The sequence below is a fragment of the Opisthorchis viverrini genome (assembly GCF_000715545.1).
Source record: "Opisthorchis viverrini unplaced genomic scaffold opera_v5_149, whole genome shotgun sequence".
Taxonomy (NCBI): domain Eukaryota; kingdom Metazoa; phylum Platyhelminthes; class Trematoda; order Opisthorchiida; family Opisthorchiidae; genus Opisthorchis; species Opisthorchis viverrini.
Genome location: NW_008751804.1, coordinates 245,256 through 266,551, shown reverse-complemented (window position 1 = coordinate 266,551; position 21,296 = coordinate 245,256). Strand labels below are relative to the sequence as shown.

At 41.1% G+C, this 21,296-nt stretch overlaps 2 protein-coding genes across 2 annotated transcripts; both read left to right on the top strand.

Moving 5' to 3' along the window:
• Positions 1–1,433: 1,433 nt before the first annotated feature.
• On the top strand, positions 1,434–17,986 carry T265_06815 (hypothetical protein; the record flags this gene model as incomplete). The annotated part of the gene is made up of 2 exons (XM_009172189.1): positions 1,434–1,793; positions 17,867–17,986. 2 exons carry the CDS (start codon positions 1,434–1,436, stop codon positions 17,984–17,986), a joined length of 480 nt encoding a protein of 159 aa, XP_009170453.1.
• A 101-nt stretch (positions 17,987–18,087) lies between these two features.
• Positions 18,088–18,672, top strand: T265_06814 (hypothetical protein; the record flags this gene model as incomplete). The annotated part of the gene is made up of 1 exon (XM_009172188.1): positions 18,088–18,672. One exon carries the CDS (start codon positions 18,088–18,090, stop codon positions 18,670–18,672), a length of 585 nt encoding a protein of 194 aa, XP_009170452.1.
• Between the last annotated feature and the right edge of the window lie 2,624 nt (positions 18,673–21,296).

Sequence of the window (21,296 nt, the reverse complement as noted above, 5' to 3'; positions counted from 1 at the left end):
AATTCCATTGTGCGAATGCAGAGCGAGATATCCTCTTGACCTAAAGAAACGGACTCAGTACGTTTCATGCAAACCCACGCACAACATATGCCTGTTCCTCCCTTCACGCCGCTCTGAGAACCTGAGACCAGTCATGATTCCTGCATTCCCGATTCTACTTGCCTTTGGCCTCAATGACTCATGTTTTCACCTCTATCATAGATGTTGTTTTAACGTGCCAGAAGGCTACAGTGAACAGATTTAATTTTTCTATCTGTTTTCGTCATGGATCCCCATCGCTCAAGACATCAAATATCTATAGATTACTGGTAAGCGTTCGGAAAATCATACTTCTATCAATTGGCTAGATGCGACAATAAATAAACATATTGTGTCCCTTGACAGTAACATTCTGGACGACTCAGAGGTTACCGAGCTGGACTGATTTTCCGGTTTTTCTCTACTTAGAAATCTACTGACCCTGCAGTAGACTGTTTTGGTTTCTAGTCCTCAAACATTGTGCTGGTGAAATCGAAAGAGTTGTACAGGCGCGTATAGTGTGAACAATTGGATACGTTAAGAAGTCTTTGGAAACATTACCAGCGGTATCACTATTACCACAACCTTCGTTTTTTCATTTTTGTGACCTGTGAGGAGCTCACCTTATGTTGGTTCATATGCAGTGCAATTCCCTTCAAGTGTTTGTGTTGGTTACATCCCGCATTCGCCCAAGATGCAACGGTTTTGTTGTGCGAAATCTGGTGACACAGTTTATGCATGCATGCGTTGTGAGTGTTGTCTACAAACAAGTGATACCTAACGTCTCATCCGGCGAATATGTGTGACTGTACAGTGACAAATGAGGGATTCATTGTGTGAGACGAACCTACGAGAGACGGTTTACGAGTTTGTGTTAATAGCATCAGCAGCAGTTTTTCTACATACACGGTTTGAAATGGTTGACTTCCAGGCTGGCCGTCACTCGCATGAAATTCCACTCAAATGTCACTAATAACACGACCTTTCAACTTTTCACTCCTGTGACTAATGAGGTGTTCACGAAAGGCTTTGTGGTAATCTAATAAAAATGCAAACTTCTGTTTATGTTTATGTGTATTGCAACCATGTCATTTTCGGTTAAACTCATTACTTGGCTAGGGTATAACGTTTTTACTACGGGAACTTCTGCGAATCACGCAGTTTTTTATACACACGCTCAGCGTTGTAGACACAAAAAGTTAAACCTCAAGCGTCATTCAGCAAAGACATACTATTTGCTTAGGAGGAAACAACGGGACGTTCTATGTGGACTCACGTTAATAGCATCGGCCTTGTAATAAAAAATAGCAAGCGGATGTGAACCCGGAGTCGTGGTTAGAGCTGTCCACTTAAAGCCGCTGAAAAGGATTGTGACGTTGTCAATCCCGCCAGCAGAGTGACTAGCGCCTCCCAGAATGGAAATAATCTTTCAAGACAAAGCACAGTACCAGGAATCTCAAGAGAACCTGATATCCAGAGGCTATCTGAGGGTGATGGATCCGTTGAAGCTCGCTGTGAACTCCAGAAAGCTTGAGACATGGATACGAGTCCTGGCCACTGTCGCAAAATTTATTGAGAATCGTCAAAAGATGCGAAAAGCACTGTCTCCTGCTGCCATTTTTAAACACATCTATAAGCGTCGAGCAAAAAACTGTTTAGAGTACCTCTCAACGATTACAGACACATCTTGGATCGACGTGGAACTGACACCTCATGGGTATGTTGGACAGAAGTTGTGGAAGACGATGCAGGCAAATGAAAAGCCGGGAGATCGTGTAAGATGTCAGAAGGTTAAGAATGAGTGCGGTTCACTGGAGAAATTCGGTTTATGAAACGCTTCTTATCATGGCTTCACAGGGACAGCTGCACAGAGTGTTTACCTATGTCAAGCAAAACTCATAGAACAAGCAAACTTTTAGCATGAAGAAGCGAATTGGATCAAACGGTGGAGAGCATTTTGTATCAATTTAGTCAGCACCTCGCAGTTGATTATACACCACAGCCTGCAAAAACTCCGTGGCGACTGAAGACAAGTAATTTCTGCAGGTGTCTGGAACAGTCTAGATTCCGCTATGCTTGAGAAGTGGAGAACTCTAGTACCTATTAAGTCCAATCTTTTAGTATTGTGCCATTTATCAATCATTTTGACTCAATTTCTCGTTGGACTCTTCAAAGGTATCCCGTTGTTAGAATGAAAGGAAACAATCTCTAACCCGTCTTCTAAAAGTGCAATAAACACAGCTTGATCAGTTACCTGTTAGTTGGCCCAGAATCGATAACTAAGAGAGCTATGTGGGAGAGACTCATCTATATTTGCCTCTTAGAAACAATAATTCAGCACTGTGTTGTAACTAACCAATGTGTGCATACAGCTAAAAATGTTACCTGACAGACATCAACAGGTAACGACCGATGTGGTGAGAAGATACTTTTATTTGTTGAGCTCATGACTGCATGTGAGATAAGTTATTGTGAGGGCCCCAACACCTGACCAGGATTTGACTGAGGCTCTTACACTCGAACATGGGTACCAAGCACATTTTTAGGCTTACAACACTTTCTAGCTAGACGCTACAGTTTACTGTCTTTGAGTGGTCCTAAAGTCGCTAAGCGCTAGGGTAATGTTGATATAGCCCTAGGTTTGAGGTGAAACTTTACCATCTGACGGGATACGCATGAACAGATGATTTCTGCTGTCGGATTTTCTAAATTGATGGGGAATGTGCTGGTAAAAATAATAAACACCTTTTTGTGTCTCTTTGCGCACCAGTAAACCCTAGCTCAGAATCACTGAAAGACAACCACCACTATTTCTCCAACACAATGGACTGAGGCGTAATCATAGTAATGAGATTTGCATTCACATACAGAACACTCCAGCTTGTGTTTGATTTAGGCGAAAAATGGAACGATAATAATGAACGTCTTTGAAAAATTTGTATTGCCCAGTTGGTTATTGGCATCACTAAGTTTAGATAGTCGGCACTGTTATCCTACTTGGGATTCCACTGCTTTCAAACAGCCTCTGTGCTAAATTATCCTTATTGCCACCAGCTACTGATGGCCTGGCCTACGCCGTTTTGAAATATACCAGATTGCTCAAATTGCGCCAGTATTTGGCGCAAGATTTTACTCAGCCTTATCGGTAAAGACCTCTCCATTTATTGGTGAAGCCACATGTTAAGAATGCAAACCACAGCACACTATAAAATGCACCAAAATCTGTTTTCCTAAAGATCATGGATTAAAGCTGAGATACACGATGTGTATGACGTTTACAATTCTGCCTACATCATTTCCAGATACTTAGGCGGTGGCTAATGAACCTCGGAACGGTCAATTACATTTCTTGATGCAAGACACTCCATGTCTTCTTATAGGGAGTACAGTTCTGCCATATGTATGATTCAACAACAGCCTAAGCGTAGCCAGTATATGAACAGATTTGGGCTTGGAGCAACAAGAAAGTTTAATAAGTGTAGGAAACAAATGTGGTAGGGAATGGAAAGAAACCTTTTTCATCCGATCTCAAAAACAGTACCCAAGAGAAATCCTGTGTCTAAAATAATCAGAATAGTGTTGGAATAGTGTTGGTAATATCAACGTCCAGATCACTGAGAAAAATATTTCAACGTCAGTTTAGTTGAACTTTGGTCCAGTCGCCTGCATTTTACTTAGCCTGCTCAATTTGAATCACTCTCTGAGAGTTTTGAGTCAACCTGTGTTGATGTGATACTAATATCTTCTTGTGTCTTGAAGCACTGCCCGGCTGCCGAACCAGCTGAATCTCTCCCAGAGATGTCAAAAATGCAAGGGAAAGTTTTATTTCCGTCGTAACTAGGTTATTCATATTTTCTTGGGAACACAAACGCAGTCCGTGAAATTAGGGTGAATCGCTAATGTTACGTTAATGTTACTCCAAGCCTTTTTAACTTCTTATGCCTGTACAAAACAACAAGAAGAAGGGCTTGAGTTTCTTCGTAAGTCCACTTATTTTGACAGCTGCACAAGCCGTGGTTGCACTGTGACGGATTAAGTTACTAGGCTATTAGTAAAGTCATTCACATCCTTCGAAACTTCTGAGACAAAAGCCAAAATTCAATGAGGCCAAAAATTTGTGTACATTGTAAAACTGTAAAAGCGGTCTTACTTCATAGTAATGAGGCTTGCTACACTTGGTGCAAGAAGTTTAGAGTCTTCCACGGCTGTTGTATAGCATAGCAAGAATTACCTGGCCATAGTGACAATGGAACGTACCCGGGTACGCGGTATTTTATAACAGACTTAACTCGCCAAGTTATGACGGTTTGGGCACGTAGTGCATACCTTCAACGACTGTCTACTTAAAAAGGCTCTGCTTTCACTTCCAAGCAACTTTTAGTAAAAGATTTGTTATGGCCAACCATGATGTAGCAGAACGATGTAAGAGGGGCATTTGTCAGATTGAGTGTTGTTGGGTATGGGAGCCTTTTTGATACGATCCACGTTATCCTGCCTGCAGGTTGTTAGAAACCATGCAGAAAATGGCAGGCAACTCACTTAAATGGACGGCACGCATGCTGTAGTTTTCATATATGGAATACTTAGCTTAAGTTTACCTGCCGGTGCATTCTTCGCTTGTTTTGGGTGAGGCTTTCATAAGACGCCGGGTTGATTCCGCCTAGGTGTCTTGCTCTAAAACAATGCTCAGATTTTTTACTTCAGTGCTGTACATATGTATACATATCTTACTTTTAATCTTCTTCCTTGAGACTACAAGGCTTCTTTACACTTATTCCCCTTTCCCATTTCCATCAGCTATTTATCAACACGTTCTTCCCTCAAGGTTGTATGGCATTTAACCGGCAGTACGTAATACTGGATATTGGTGTCAATGATGTTGATGTATAGCCGTGTTGATATTATGCTTTACAGCAGAAATATCTATGTAAAGTAAATTTAGCAATTAATTATGCATTTGGGAATGACAACTGAAGTGCTAGTATCTCTCCACATTTGATTTTCGGTCTTTTTGAATTGGAAGAAAGAGCCTCAGACAAAGACTTATGAAGTACTGGGCCAACTTTAAACATCACCGTGCAAAACGGTAGTTGATTGAACCCCGGTCCAACACTACAGTAAAGCGCATACAATAAAATCAACCTCCAGAGCGTTCCATAGGGCAATGAATCTTTATATTAAATTTATCAGGAACACATCGCTGTGTTAAGAAGTGTTAAGAACCCCATAATTGAAACAGTAATGATTTCTCATGACCTCCAAAATATACAGGATAGTGTTAGCAATATTTCCAATCAAGTGAGGGAACAAAACAAGAAGAGGGGTATTGAAGCAGCTATAGGTTTTGCCCCTGCAACAAGCCTTGAGTTAACGTACAGTCAAAGTTATTACGACTACCAGGTCGACATTAACACCTTTACAATGCGGTATTAAAGAAAAAGCACGTGAAAATGAGAAGTGTCCATTTTGATTTTATTAATAAATGGGTGAGAATAGAAAAACGCATGTCATAGATAAGCACAGGATGACTCAGCGGTCTGGCAAAGAAAGCAAAATACCGGTTGATATAAATCAAGCATCCGTTGTGGTCAAAAAGTCTGTATAAGGATCTTTACGATGTCAAACAAGTGAAGCAGAACTCCGCTTGAGAGTGCAATGACAGGCACACACATACAGAGGATCCTGTACGAAAAAATATTTTATAAAGAACGCAAGATTGATCACTTGTTTTGTTGTTTTTTCCCGTATAAATTTTTGGCAATTGACTAAGTTCACAACTTCTCCTCAGTCCAGTTCACTTAAGCTGAGATAGACGTATCATACCTTGACCTGAACACTTGCTAGACTCTAGAGTAATCCGGAAAATCAGAGGTCTAAAAGTGATAGCTTCTGTTCAGTCCTCAAGTAACACAAACTGGCTTCAGGGAAGGTTCGAGCTCTAGGATATCTGTAAAGATGCTAATTTCTGCTCACGAAAGAAAAAAAGTAACCAAAAATGTGCCGACTCCTAAGTCAGGTACAGCCTTAAATGCCAGAAAAAGGGTAGTGGAGTACAAATGAATGCAATCTCGAAAAATGAGCAAAATTTTAGTATTGTTATTGGTCCCGCCAGCAACTTTTCTCATAAAGCAGAGAATTTCCGTTATTGCAGTTCCACAGCCTTTTTGTACGTTGGGCTTATTTATTCGGAGTAAGCTATTTTACATGTCCTGTCGGGCTTAATCAAAGTTTCTCTCCTTGGGATCAAAAACTCTACATAGTGAGTTTTTAGGTGATAAACACATTTTAAGTCTTGCTCGCTAACGATCATCGTCAAACTGAACGAGGAAAGTTCTCTTCGAAGATACCGAAACTACCAAGACGGAAAGGAATGGTCCCATTGTGTGTTATGTACTGCGGTAAAAAAAGTATCAGCAGGACAGTTTGTACTTTATATGCAAAATGTTTTGTGACTGCAGCAAATGGAGTGGATCAACATTTGAAGTAAGCTCTTTGAGCCGAAGAGCAACCCTTTTTTATAACCAAACGGGTTGCACCGACACAACAAACTTTAAGTCAATCTGGTTTGGTCTAGCTACGATGAAGTCTAATCTGGCCTTCTTAGAACAATGAAGCTTGCATCAATTGTATCTTTGACTTCTAGCGTCCTGACTTCTTTGACGTCTTTGACTTCTAGCGTCTCGTGGAAGTATTGCAACTAAAGTAGTTTTAATGTGTAGTCGTAAATTAAAAAAAACACTGTCAGTTGGTAAGGCGATGTGTTCACAGTTTGAGTGCGTGTCTTGGCTTTTTGTGACCGGTGTCATTTACTACTAAGATCGCTCTAACGAGAATTGCATCCGCAGCATATAATTTAACAAGCTGTTCTTAGCAAGTGGTAGCTCTGCGACGTACAAATTACACAGACGTTGGAAGTGTTGGTTTTGTCCGTTGATTCCCATAGCAAATTCACGACTTTTCTGTCACTACGTTCTTTATGAAAAACAACTCGCCGTCAACAGAAATGCTTTTTTGAGTGCTAGAGGAGCATCTCTCAAATCAGGCGGCTGTTCACAGTTGACGACACTATCCAGAGACCAAGACTACTTGATTATCCTTGCACAAATAATTACTTCTTAATGTAGATTTATCTCATTAGATAAGTATGGATATACATTTGAATAATCACCAAACTGCTTGCAGCAATTGCTGTTAACTTGCCAACCGCTTCAACTGCTTCTCAAAAAGCACAAAAGTAAGCCATGCTTCCGTATCACAACGCACTGAACTAGTTTTTGTAGTCTATTTTGTCTGAAGTCATTGGTGAGATCTTTAAACGGTGATAATAGGCAGCTAAGCTCATATAGACCTTCAGTTGTTGTCTTAAGACATTATTTGTAGCTATTCAGTTCAGAGGCAGCAATATGGCATTCGTGTGACAACCTGCGAGAAAAACAGCTTACTGCCCGAAATCCGCATGTAGAGAACTTTGTAAGCAACACAAATAGTGCGCCTTAACACCTCATTCAGCAGATGAAAACTGTGCAAAGGGTACAGCAGTGTTTTCTACAGTTGGAAAACACTCAACGAAAATCAGTTCTGAAGTTTTTCTCCATGAAATTTGCAATGTAAGAGTACTTTGTCGTTTTGACAAGCAATGCATAATTTCAATAAATTTGAATAACTATCTTCCAAAGTTTTTCTCTTTTTGTACAGTTGTTTCGCTCTTTCACCAAAACATCCTACCCTCATTCGTACCAGCAAGAAAGGTATGATAACGAGTTAAAATTTTTGTTTGCTACAGCGCCACAAAACGGCAGACAGGATGGTTGGAAAGAAAGCTATTTGAGCTCGATACAATCTGATGAGGGCCTTCATCTAAAATTGTAATGACTCTTGTCCATTCAGAATGTACTGAAACCGAACGCTAAGCTTTTTTACATAAAAATGAAGGCGAGATAAATGAACTTTGAGTGAGGCATTGGTATTCTCGGAACTGCTGGTTTAAAGAGCGAGACCTCCTGCATCTGTTATACGGACACAGGTATGGTTTGGGATCACGAAGATATTTGGATTTACACACGTCAAGAGTTTTTTAAAGTCACACTTTAAGGACTTTTCTGGTGGCTTAGTTCCCCACACTTTTCATAAATCCTCAGAGAGACAAGATCGTTTTCGTGGGTGGTTAGTGTAGTGAACTCATGTGAAAGTTATCAAATAGCTTGACGATTTATCGGAAAAAACTACACTGTATACGTTATATACCCATTTCGTATCCTGGGAACTCAAGGGTCTTTGTTATGGTTCGTCGTACTACTTACCAACGACTTAGTGATTTCACGTTTAGTGAAAACGAGAATCACATTGCCTATGGGCACTGAAAGCTTTCTGACATGACATCCCTAGAGTTTTCCACATTATTCAGGTAAGTGGATCGAAATTCTGCGAACACAGTCACCCAGGATAGAAAATGAAACCTACAGATAACAGCTTCATTGAAAACGTCAAATCCTGGGATGGTATGTGGGCATCCAACGACTGTCTTTCGTCCTACTTTTTGGGCCAAGATGTCTGTTTATGGGTTCCAGTTAACCTTTCACCTAGGTTTTTGTGCGAGCAGTGTGCAAGCCTCGTGTAGTTTTGATGTTCAAAACTAAGAATAAAACATTCCAGCTCAGCTATTCCGCTGTGCTGTGTAAAACAGAGTGAGTCGGCAAAAACATGCTCCTACTGACCTCTTACACTCACTTATTCCCTCTTTTCGACTAACATAACCTGTTAATGTTACTTGTAGTAAGCTTCATCATTAGGACTGATAGCTCTGCTCACCTCACAGCATCTTCAGCGTTGGAGTCTGTCAGTTTATTTGCTGTAGCCACCTCGGAACAGATTCAAAGACCCTAGAACTTCGACCACTTTGTTGCCTGTAATGTTAGTAACTCGAAACGACGCAGTCAACAAATGGCTTTTAAGCTCTTTTCCATCAATGTACGTTGTCTGTTAGAACCAAAGTTTCAGAACACAAGTACTGCTTTATCACTCACTTTCACCCTTTTGGCTCCGACTTGAAAGCCACTGTGTGGCACTTGCTATTGTATCAAGCTATCGAGTGGAAGTATCTCTGCTTGTCTTGATACTACTTGATCCATTTGGCGACTTCTACCAAACTACATCGCGTAGGAAGTTCACTGATCTCAGTGCAGTGAGCTCATTAGTCCTCAGAGGACCTTTGTTCTGAATCTCACGCAGACTTTATGTGGAATCTTAGGCCAAATTCTACGACCTAAGAGCTCGGGCATGGTTGTAAATGTGGGTGTCACGAATGTGCAGGCAGATGGACCCATCACTGCTGAAGCCCGACTCACTTGTCGTATTGGGTTAGATACGGGGCTTACGATCAAATATAAAGTCTCTTGCAGATATGCGCCTTTTTAGATTCCAACTCCCTCAACAGTGGAAATAGTTGGATCAAGTGGCTCCAACTGGAAACCCCTCTCTAAGCAAGACAGAAGACTTGTCGTCTGGTGATCAACTTGCCTTGCAACCACTGTTACATTGCAGATCCGATCTTGACTTATCTGCGGCAATATTTTATAGGTATTTCACAACTTTAATCGCATTTGAAAAGTGTTGACTCCCAAATGTAACGCCTATGCGACTAATATTCAACCTTATTGAAAAAATCTTCACCTTTAGCCACGTTTTCGCTTGGGAATATGCATTCAGTGCTGAAAGATGACGATCAAGTACACATGTAGGCTAGATTGCAGCTCTCGAGAACTTCATCCTGGATGCCGTAGCGACGACTTTCTGGGAGAGGGAGCTTAAGGTCGAATCTAGATAGTGTCACGCTTTTTGTAAGAAAAAAGGACTGCTATCATTAGTTCTTACTAGGAAAGACTGAGAATATCCACACAATTGACATAGGACAAATAATTCTTCTATCCTACATGGAAGCCATGATCTTGGACACGGCTGCACGACTCTGAACTATTTCACACAGCCTACTCACAAGTAGTCGGTTGTTAAAAAGCATGAAGCGATGAGGTAACGAAAACGCTTGGACAAGCAAACGTAACAAGTAAACAATATCTTACCGAATTGTTTGTTACCACCCACACGTTTGTTTATATCCAGGTGTTATAAACAGGCAAAAATGACTCCTACACTCATAGATGATTTTGAAATAGTGCCGTGGAGCGATGTACCTCCTTAATAAACAACACTATGTAGTGACGAAGGTGCACAGTGAACCGATTGAATGCCATGGTACACAGATTCAGTCTGGGTCTGTGCGTGAATAAATATCGATTAGTTATAAAAATAGTATACAGTTATTCTCCTTCAATGATCACAAACGTCGGTTTATCCCATTTACACTGAGCAAGGGCAAATTCTCCCTTCCAATGTGGTGGGTATGAGGTTTTGTTGGGCTTCAGAAATAAATGCAGGGTACAGGCCGAAGTAAACCATACCACTGTTAACGAGGTGTGGTGGTGGTCTCAAGTAATTAAATAAAATTTCGTGTAGATCGGCGCCAATCATCGTTCGTGAATAATCACACAAATAATTTTTACTTACTAGGACAAAGCCAGATATTAACTTTCCAAGTGATGACGAATCGTGTTCCGTCGGTTCGGGTGATTCAAAAGTTTGGCATTCCGTTTGTTTGCCATGAGAAGATCGTTCATCGTTTATAGAAATTGTTCAGTGTTAAACAAATATCCTCAAGACCTTATTTCTCTTGGTTAATTGATCGGGGATGACAGCCGACCCAGGGTTTACTGAAACGAAGGAGGCGAATTCAACAGCAACATACTGGATTATTCCTCCAGTTAAGGCAAAACCATCCACTAAGATATCATTAAATTGGTATTTTTGGCGTGATGAACGACATTTTAGAGTGTTTCCGCTCGAGCCACGCCTCCGTGACATTGAACCTCATAATCGTGAAAAACCGCTACAGCATACTCGTATCGCCTTGAGCTAAAGATGACGATGCTTCAAACTCCTCGGCAAATCTGATACTCTTGTCAAGTGAAACCAAAGCGAGCAATTTCGACGTACCGATAACATCTGACTAAGGTTAGAAGCGGCCACCGAAGAGCAACAAAGCAGAGCGTAAACAACGATGTCCAAATGTGCTTGTCAGTTAAGCATACGTAAACTGGTTTCGACACTAATAGTCGATCGGCCATAACAATATCGCCCTAGTCTTTCTAATACTGTGCGTGGTACAAGATAGATGCAACTTATCAGCCAGGTGCAAGAGTGACGATGACTCTTGCTGGGACAAGGGGGCACCGGAATTCTTCACTCGGCCAAGCTTACTTGCATTATGCTGGATGGAAGTCAGCGGAATTAACTCAATTCAATATTCGTCGGAAAAAGGCCAAACAGGGCAAGCCAGCTGGATGACCACTTTTGTGCCAACACTTTCATGGGCATGAACTCGACGGTGGGCTACCAATCCAGTTTGAGATTTGCATCAATCGCTATGGTCCTCACAAGTGAGTCCCACGAGTCTGTCCTGTGTATTCGTTAAAACTGGTGGACAGACCTCAGCTGGGTTGGGTTGCTCATTCTTGATGAGAGAGAGAAGAGTTGACCGTGTCCGGAGTTGCTGTACTCCTTGCTTGTTTTGCTTTGATGGCTTAGAATCACACATTGGGAAGCCTGTCTACATGTCATGCCTTCGTTTCTCTTCCCTTTCTGTTGTCTTTTTACGTTCCATATTAATATTCTAGACTGATACCTGAGTTCCCAGTTGGACGGAGTTTCCTCATTTCGAGCATATTGGGTTAATTATAAAATTAACAAAAACAACTGCAGCTACCAGAAAAATCCTCTTTATTTGCTTCACTGGAACTGCCAGTAGGTTGATGTTTCATTATCTAATTTCCGAAGCGTACTGTGTTGAATTTCTAATAAGGGTCGAATTCAACGGGCCACTTGTATACTTCCAATCAGCGTACATCTACTTTGAATCGCTCCTAAAGTACTAATGTGGTGACAATCGGTGGTGAAGTAACGACACCTTAAATAAGCGGACATACCGAAGTCATGGTGGTGTTTGTGTCATTCTCAGTGAAAGATGGTTGAACTGCTCTTCTTATGCCCAACTCATTCGGAGAATTTTTGTTTTCAGTAAATCGTTTTTTCGTATTTTGAAATAGACGTGCTTGAGGATACGAGATTATTCTGAGACCCCTTATAGAGCGTATTGAGGAAGAAATACCGGACGCACAGGTGACAACTCGGGTGTCAGTTCGAGGTAATTGTCCTTTTTTCAATATGTTAACAATCAATTTTCAAGATTCTTTTGAAATAAAATATAATGGATTCCTCATTTTCTCGAAGCTGGAGCTCGGTGGTTTCCCTATTAAAGAGCGAGTGGGTTGTTTTCCGTGTTTACTGACTTTGATCATCAAACCATTCGATTTTACGTTTACTCTTCTTCGCATACAGGTTGTAGAAAATTTGAAGCACTGTGTTGAGGGTATGCCACCGACCAAAATGACAGAAAGCGAACGGCATTTCTATTGTACTCTCTTGTGAACCGTAGCAATCAGAGCAAATGACGTGCGGATCGGCCAAATCTGAACCCCACAGAAGCTATCTGCACCGATGTAACTGAGGCTGCTTGTGTATCCCAACTAACCTTACTGGTCTCAGAAATTTTCTCTGCATAAAGAAAATACAGTGATAAAATAGAACCTCCCTCTCCTTTACTTTCTATTTTGCTCAGTCAGACTGTTGTTAATTCTCCAATGAAAGGAACCGAAGAACTTTATCAACCAACTGTTGTTTACCGTGTATGATTTTATCTCACTGACAGAGTCTCCTTACGACAACTGTGGCAGAAGCTCATAGTGTGAGATTCCTATTTATCCCGACTAGCAAAGGTTCAGGTAGACAATCATTAGGTACATAAGCTTAAATTAATACTTAAAAGGAATCTGTTCCATCTGTGGTGCGTAAAAAAGAATTCCCTTGAAAGCGTCTTAAGGAGAGTTGACTGTACAGACAGCAGCTCTGTGACGTGAGTAGATTTTGTTGTTCGTAGACCTGAAAATCTAAGGCAACTGTGATAAATCCTTAAAAGTTTTTTTCTGATATGTGTAACTCTACAGAAATTGCTGATACTCTGATAGCTTGCGGTAATCTTCAATGGCTAGAAAATTGCTGTTCGAAGTTATAAAAAACAAATACACGGCGTGAGAAATTGAGTCACATACTGTAAGGAGTATACCAGATAGTATCCCTGATAGAAGCGTCCCATCTTGAAAGAAAGAGTGACAAAAAACCGTCTGTTTTACTTGAGTGACGAAGACCCAGCTGTGTTTTTTACAGCTTTTACTCCACTATGACAAAAGTATTGATGTTGATGAGAGAGAATGTTTCAGGAATCGAAGTCCTATGTAACTGATAATGGTAAGCCTTCGGCTTTGTGTTGAGATCATACCTGACTATCGTGCATGTCATACGTCAGCTTTGAAGAGGAGGCAATATTTTTTGCGTATGTGTACATTAAATTAGTTGCAGTGTAAGATATGTAGGGGGGAAGAAATTGTAATGGCCGCATGCGTTTAAACTTTGTTACCGAGTAAAAAAATGCGATTGCTATTTTCTTCCGAAGAACTTTAATCGGTTGCGCGATGCCTCCTCACTAGTGTTCTTGCTGTACGATCAGATTCCAATCGATCCAGTATTATTAAACCTAGAGTGTAATTATACGCTATAGAGTTTGGGTGTCTGGTGGATGCTGTGGAATACATGTGTCCACCTGAGTAATAATCTTCATCGGACTGGAATTTTTTCGCTCTGAGATAAGCATCTACTTGCCTGATCAGTAACATACCAACATGCATCCTGAAAGAGTGATCGTATGGTTCAGTGGTTTGCCTTCTGGTTGGGATCCGAACTCAAGCCTAGATTAAAGGCGTTGCTGGTGAGGTTGATTGTGTCGCCTAGTTTCCTTGTGAAAAATGCTACAGTTAGATGTTACATTCCATTACGTTCCATCTTACGTTCCATTCATGAATTTAAACAGGTAGGGCATTCCCCGAGTCTCCAGTCTAATGATTCACTTGAACTCAAATTGCACGAAATACAACACCCATCTGGACACCTATTTGGTTTTCACGGAACGCTCGCCTAAACCGCATCTGAAGCCTCCGTAGAATCTCGAAGTATTTTATGCAAATTTGTGTGTAGTGTGCTACATCTATACAACTGTCAGGACGCGTCCAGACACGAAAAGTACATGTACAGAGAACGGCGCGTCTCTGAGGTCACCATCGGTACCACATGTTCCGAATTGCAGGGGCGTGGGCGGAGTTCACGGCTTAGCAGCATCCGACCAGCAGAGTGGGTGCGAGTTAGTTCGCGTCATGACAGCCGCGATTAACTTCACAGAACGAACAAGCGAATGAGTATATTTGGCCGTTTAGCATCCTATATGTTTACACAGAAGCTCCGTGTATTTCAATTGACAATGCCGTCGTGTTCCGCGTTCTTCTGTCTTCTCCTTACAGCGTAGTCAGACAGACCTAACGAATAGGCGGCCACCCATGATACATCAACAATGTATTACATTATCTCAAATATCGCAGCAACTATAACACGAGGTGGCCTGGTGCGGCACACTCAATTAAGGATATCATCATAAGCGAGTGATTCAGCTGGGATTCAGGTGAGTCTCCCGTAAAAACCAGAGTGGTATGCAGATGGGTGTCGTACGCAAATGAGTGTGTGTCGAATTTTATGCAATACTGATGTGAGTAAATGCATCTCAACTTATCCAAGGCTACTTCCTTCTACAAAGACCGCATTAGGCTGCCTATGTCAAAGCACTTCTCTTAACATATTACTCCTCAGTGTTAGTGATGAAAGTCCCTGTGCCTATTTCATGGAGTTACGACCAACCTCCTGTTTCAGATTACTGCAGTCCATTGGTTTCTCCCTTTGGTGTGAACTCATTAGAATAAGTGCACCACCAGAGAAGAGAACAGTTCAAAGGCTACTGTTGTTGACATGCGTTCTGATGTCTAACCAGAAATTTCTTATCGAAATGTCACGGCCTCAGTGTCAAAGAAGCCGTTATTCCACAAACCTGACGAACAGGCTACGGTCATACTCTTAGGCAAATATGATAACATTCGACTGAGCAGAACCAAAACTAGATATGTGAGAAGTGCAAGCAACACAGAGACACGTGTGCACAAAAAGTAATTGAAACAAAAGGCAGAATAAGTTGGTGTCCCTTTCACGGAGTGTGACTTGAGGATTGGTTAATTGAAATATTGGGGTGTGGTATTCGTTGTCCATACGGTTTGTTTGAACCAGTGTTTTTCAAGGTAACGCTGTTAAACAAGACTGAGGCGGTGACGAGGAGCCGTAGATATGTTTGCTCATGAGAATAAGTAATCAGCTGGCGTGGATATTCTGCTTAGCAAACTGTCTGTTCAATTTTTCAGATTTTGAATATCCAAGTGATAGAACTTGTATTTTAACGTACAGGTTTTGGTCTACTGCAGTAGCATTCCTGAATGGCGTTCTTGATTGTGTATGTGAACGAACGGAAATAGTGTAAACCTGTTCCTTTATTATAGATGTTTGGTGCTACATGAATAGACCCCTCTGAAAGTGGACATACTTGCAGCGTTTGTTTTGGTCTGAATGGCCTGAATAACATTTTTCTACTCGCGCTGCTTCTAAATGGAAACTGACCAACGAAATCCCACTAAATTTATGGTGCCTTGGCAATGTTGTGGAATGTAGGCGCGCTGCTTGGTTGTTGGTCTGTTCGCCGAGCCTGGCAGTTGGATTGCAAACGTTTCATCACCAATCGAGGTGACATCGTCAGTGCAGGGTTGAGTGGGTGCCTTGCTACCGTTATCATTCAAAATTTGCACATCACGTATGGCTTACATGTAGTTTTCTGTTCGTAGAATACATTGTGAACATTTTTCTCACCTTTGAGGGCACTCTGACAACTGCTTACTGCGTTTTAAACATTGTGCATTTTGAGAATTCTCGGTATAGGTGAATTCCTACAAGAGCTCGTAACAGAGAGTGGGATATACTATGCATTGAATGGTCTCCTGGCTGATCATTTCAACTCCAGAAACATTCTCCAAAATGATGAATGACGCTATTTTTCCACGTACTGTAGTCCCTCCAAGACAGCGTTCCTTGAGGAACGAGTCCTGGGCTGTTCTTGTGGTGAACGTCTTTCGGCATAATCGCGCAACAACGTGTTACTGGCATGGGAAAATGTATGATCTCAATTACAGTAACCTTTCCTTTTGGAAGATAGTCATTCATAGTGTTCCATCTCTGTAAGTGCGCGTTTCCTATTGACGATTCTGTTTTTGCGTTTTACTTTATGCATGTAAACTGATGAGTGTTTCATGTATGTGGGACCAAGACAAAAGATTTGGGTTGAAAAGGTTGAGCATCAATTAATCCCTTTGAGTATTTGTCGAACTTCCAGAACTGCATCTACATTAAGCCAGTTCGAACAGTCCTCACTCTCTTTAGGTGTGGTTGTTCTCGACAGTCCGTTCATACAGCACAGCTCTCAGGTTTGTGCCAATTCAAGGTCATCTATGACATACGATTGGACTTGTCGTCATCTGAACTCCAAAGGCGGCAAAAGAAGCAATCAAGTTGCTTTAGGTGAGAAACGTCCATCTGCTGGACCGTGAAAAAGGCTTCCTTCGATGGGCGCTGGTTCATTAGTTGTAAGACGCTCGTAGTTCTGGCGCTCAAACTTCGGCGTTTCTACTTATGTGGACCAATCATAGGTTTCAGATAGAGCAACACTTGAGTTTAGTGGACGTATTAATTCATGATAACAGAAACAAACAATCATATTCTGACAGATGGGATATTAAGAAGGGAGTTTTATTGTTACCAGCACTATCAGTTAATTTCCCATATTGATCTGTCATTGCTGTTTGGTACTGGTTACCAAGGGTTGTGTTCCTAGTTGTCATCAGGTTTTAGGCAAGTCTTCAACCTCAGCCAGTTCTAATCGGCTGGTTCCGGTATTAGTTCTTAGAGGTCGCTTAGGGTTGATACACCACATGGATGTTTTGGCATTTTCACAGTTATGTAGATTGCAAGAACTATGGGACAAATTTTGCCGATGTTAGTTTCAACAGGATCTTGGTACAAAATGCTGGATAGCTGCGGGGAGCTAGCAACAATGCAACACAGTAGGTTTCGGCATGATGTGGCGGAAGACAAATAAAGATAAACCATATATGTTAAAACTAAAAGTTCCTCTCTGGGGGCCTGTGTAGTGTATGGAGCGTTTTGGATGCGTGAGTGTTGTTTCCATTAAAACCGTCTCCATCCAGCTTGTCAACACGTACGTGAATATTTTGTAATTCTGGAGTGTACGATGTCAGTGGAAGCTCAGTACAATGTACTTGCTTTTTGCCCTCAATTAACTTACTCGAAGACTCCAAAATTTATACAATATAACCCCGGTGAAATTAAACTCGTTTTTGTTTGCCCGAATTTGCGCATTGTTCCTGGATTCGGACAAGTGTAGGAGGCAACAAGATTTGGATCGTTTAGGGGAAAGAACATCTTTTTCCAAAGAAATGAAAACAATTGTTTTGTTAAACAACAGCCGAGCATACGGTTGTGCGAGCCAGGGCCCGCAAGTAATCAGGTTTATTTATACCAGGTTCGTATGACTAAATGCTGAGTTATGGTAATCAACACCGCAAATGCTAGAACGTGTTAAGACAACATGTATGGTCATTTTGGAAGGGTATATCCAGTGCAGCTTGATTATGCAGCTAATATTTCACCTCGTTCCAAACCTGTATCGATTACTTCTGCTTGATAGTGTGCTCATGATCAAGCACTGCAATCCAGCCGGTGTTCGATTGATTTGGCAATCGTTACGAACAAGACTGCACTAAGTCCACGGGCACCATCCAATCGGAAAGCTTTCTTCCTGTGTTAGCGCAGACTACTTTGCTTTTATTGGTTTGCTCGAATAGGCAGGTGCTTTGTGTCATACAATAGTGAGCTTGTATTTGGAAAGGCACGTAGTTCACCGCAACCATGGGTGCAATTCTGAGTAGTATTCTACGATCCTTTCGAATGTGGCCAGTTAAACAGTACAAAATTCTCATCCTTGGACTAGATAATGCAGGAAAGACTACGTTACTTTACTGGCTTCGATTACACAACACTATTGTGACCGCGCCAACTGTTGGAATAAATGTTGAAGAAGTGAAGTTACCACATTGTGGAGCTAGTTTCGTTGCCTGGGATTTTGGTGGACACGATAAATTACGTATTTTGTGGTCGCGATTCTATGAAGGCACCAAGGGGTTGTTATTTGTTGTGGACAGCTCGGACATTAGGCGTCTTGATGTGGCGCATGAAGCGTTGAGGCACGTCCTTGACGACCCCCTCATGGAAACCGTGCCTGTGATTGTGGTGGCGAACAAGCAAGATCTTCCCGGTGCTATTAGGCAAGAGGAACTGGAAAAACGACTCAAGTTGTTCAGTCTAACAATGGAGGGGCACAAATGGTCCATCATTCCGACAGTGGCCACGACTGGAAAAGGACTACTGGAATCCATGGAAGCTCTGGCTATTCTGATCAAAGAAACAATGGAGAATGAAAAAAATTCCACATAACTTCTCTGTTACGCTTTAATTGACTGTATATACCATTGTCTTTCAGAAACTTCCTAACGAAGGTGATTTGAGATTTTGGGTGTTTCAGAGTGTCACTAAATTCCGGTGAGTACCGTTTAAAAGTGAATGGCTGAAGTGATGACTGTTTTTACATATACTATACCGTCGCAGTCACCGAGATATTGAGGGTTAAGTCAACCCACAAGCTCCATCTCAGATGTATCATACGAGGCCGTTTTTTGGGTGACGTTTGCTAGTTTCTTGTTGGCTTTAACTAATGCGCTTTGTTTTTCACCATTCGAAATAAATGGTTTTCCCTTTTTCGGCTTTATTTTTGTGAATATATACATCCAAAAATAATACGAATCTATCATGAGAAGTGGGTGAAAAAAGTTTGGGGACGTCTGTAACTGCGCTTTATGAGTTGGGGGCCACTACAAAGCCTCGATTTTAATAAATCGATAGGGTTGACGTAAAGTTTATTTTGTCAAACACACTTAACCTATATTTCGAAAAACTGGAGTTGAGATGCATGCAAAAGTTTGATGTTGTGCGCAGTTGCCGCAAATACGCTTCAGTATACCCTGAGAATCTCCGTTTGATTGATATCACAAGGCTGAATTAAGGTTTTTTTTGTGGTTTCAAGTACGGTGAGTCGCTGGAAATCATCTATTTATTCAGATGTGAAGCCTACTTTCTTGTACAGTGCAGTAGGTGAGAAACCTACGTGAATCTCAGAACCAGTGTGATCTACTCGACCGCACGATGTTACGACGGAAAATAAATACCTAGCGAGACGGTTAAAGTGTGAACGGCTTTATAAATGAGATAAACTGGACCTAGTTAAAAAACTTCTACGAATTCTCGAAAGCACGTCGATAGCCGATCGTATGTACATAGATGGTGCGAAATGCAATTGTGATTTCAAAACATATTATTTCTGTATTTGCGTCAGCCAGAAAACTAGGACAGCAAAGGAGTGAGTAATATACAATGCAGTCAAAATTGCTTTTGTAAGTTTTAACCCACATATGGTAAACAAGGGGATCAGCATCTCCTCTGTGATCAATTTGGTTCGGTTCTCTAAGCTTGTGTCTGAAATTGACACTACGTGATAAGCTATCGTGCAAATAAAAGCAGGTGAATATTTTACTGACACAAAACCCCTTTCTTCTATTTTACTACTATAGTAGGAAAACAGATTTGTTTTAAAAAATATTTTGGCTCTGTACTATCATTAGTAATTCTTCTTTGCGTGTCTACACCATGTCTACTCTCTGTTCAGGGGACCTCTCATATAACATCTTAGTTATACAGCCCTCAGAAGATAACATATTGCCAATGAGATCTCCTCTGTTGAGTTCTATCAGTTTGTTTCCTCAGAGGAGGTTAACTGGGTAAGTATGTAAGTTCTGAGAGAACACTTTGGAGGGACCCGACAAGAATGTTACTTTGAGAACCTTCACGGTTTCTATCTGTACAATATGCGATTCATCACATTCATTTACAAGTTTCCTGAGGTGTAAAAATATTATCGCAGATGGGTATACTGAATGATTCATCGAGCAGCATAGCGGATGCGATTCGGAAACCGAGCTACTCCAAATTGTGCCAAGAAGGCAGCTCATCTTGGACGCAACATTTAGAAATATCTGCACCGCAAAGACTTAAGGAATAACACATAATCAGTCTCAAACCCTATAAACCTGTTGGCACAATCGCGATTATTTTAACTATCTGAAGAATTGAATTTTACGATTTTCCTCACAAGCTGTCCTGCCATGAATCTTATGTTATCTATTTTACAACTTGCAACTGAGTTGAAATTTTCTTTGACATAGTCGCTTGAGTTCTTACAAGGAGGACAGCTGTACTTATTATGAGAAATCTGGTCAAAACAATTTTCTTTCGTGATATCTCACAGGGACATATCATAACATTAGCTCCTAAACTTACTCGATTTACTAAAGCCACTGCGTTTAGGACACCGAGGTTGATACTTTTTAGGTAAAAATTAGTGACCCATAATTCAAAACCGACTCCATTCTTCAGCCGTTAAATAATTACTAATGTAGCTTCGTTTTTGAAGCATGGAGCCCATTAGCCAATCCAACTGTGGTAATTTTGTTTTATTCAAGCGATCGAAGTGGGATGGTACAGCGGAACCCTTCTATTTTCAAAGGATCCTCTTTTCAATTTTGATGTATAAGTGAATTCATTCAAACAATGCATGGATACAAGTGCATGGATACATGGCACTGGTGGAAATGAAGATGAAGTAAAGCCCTCGCTTGTTTTAGCCGTGATGTGAAACCACTAAAGTTGAAAAGCGGTTTAAGAAAGCAATACAGATCGCAAAGCTGCTAATATGCACCATCAGTTTATTTTACACTGAGCTCTTCTGTGCTACATCCTTTCGCAATCGATAATCAGGAATTAGTTTCATAAACTCGATTTGTTTCTGACTTGTGATCACTGCTCAGTTTATTCATCTATCGGGTTGGATCAGTAGGGTTTACAACGAGTGAGTAGACACCAGTAGTTCTTGATCGGATCATGCAGTGATATGGTTGTTTTTCCAACAGGCAGACGGATACCTTTCGTTTTTGGCTACTTTCTACTTC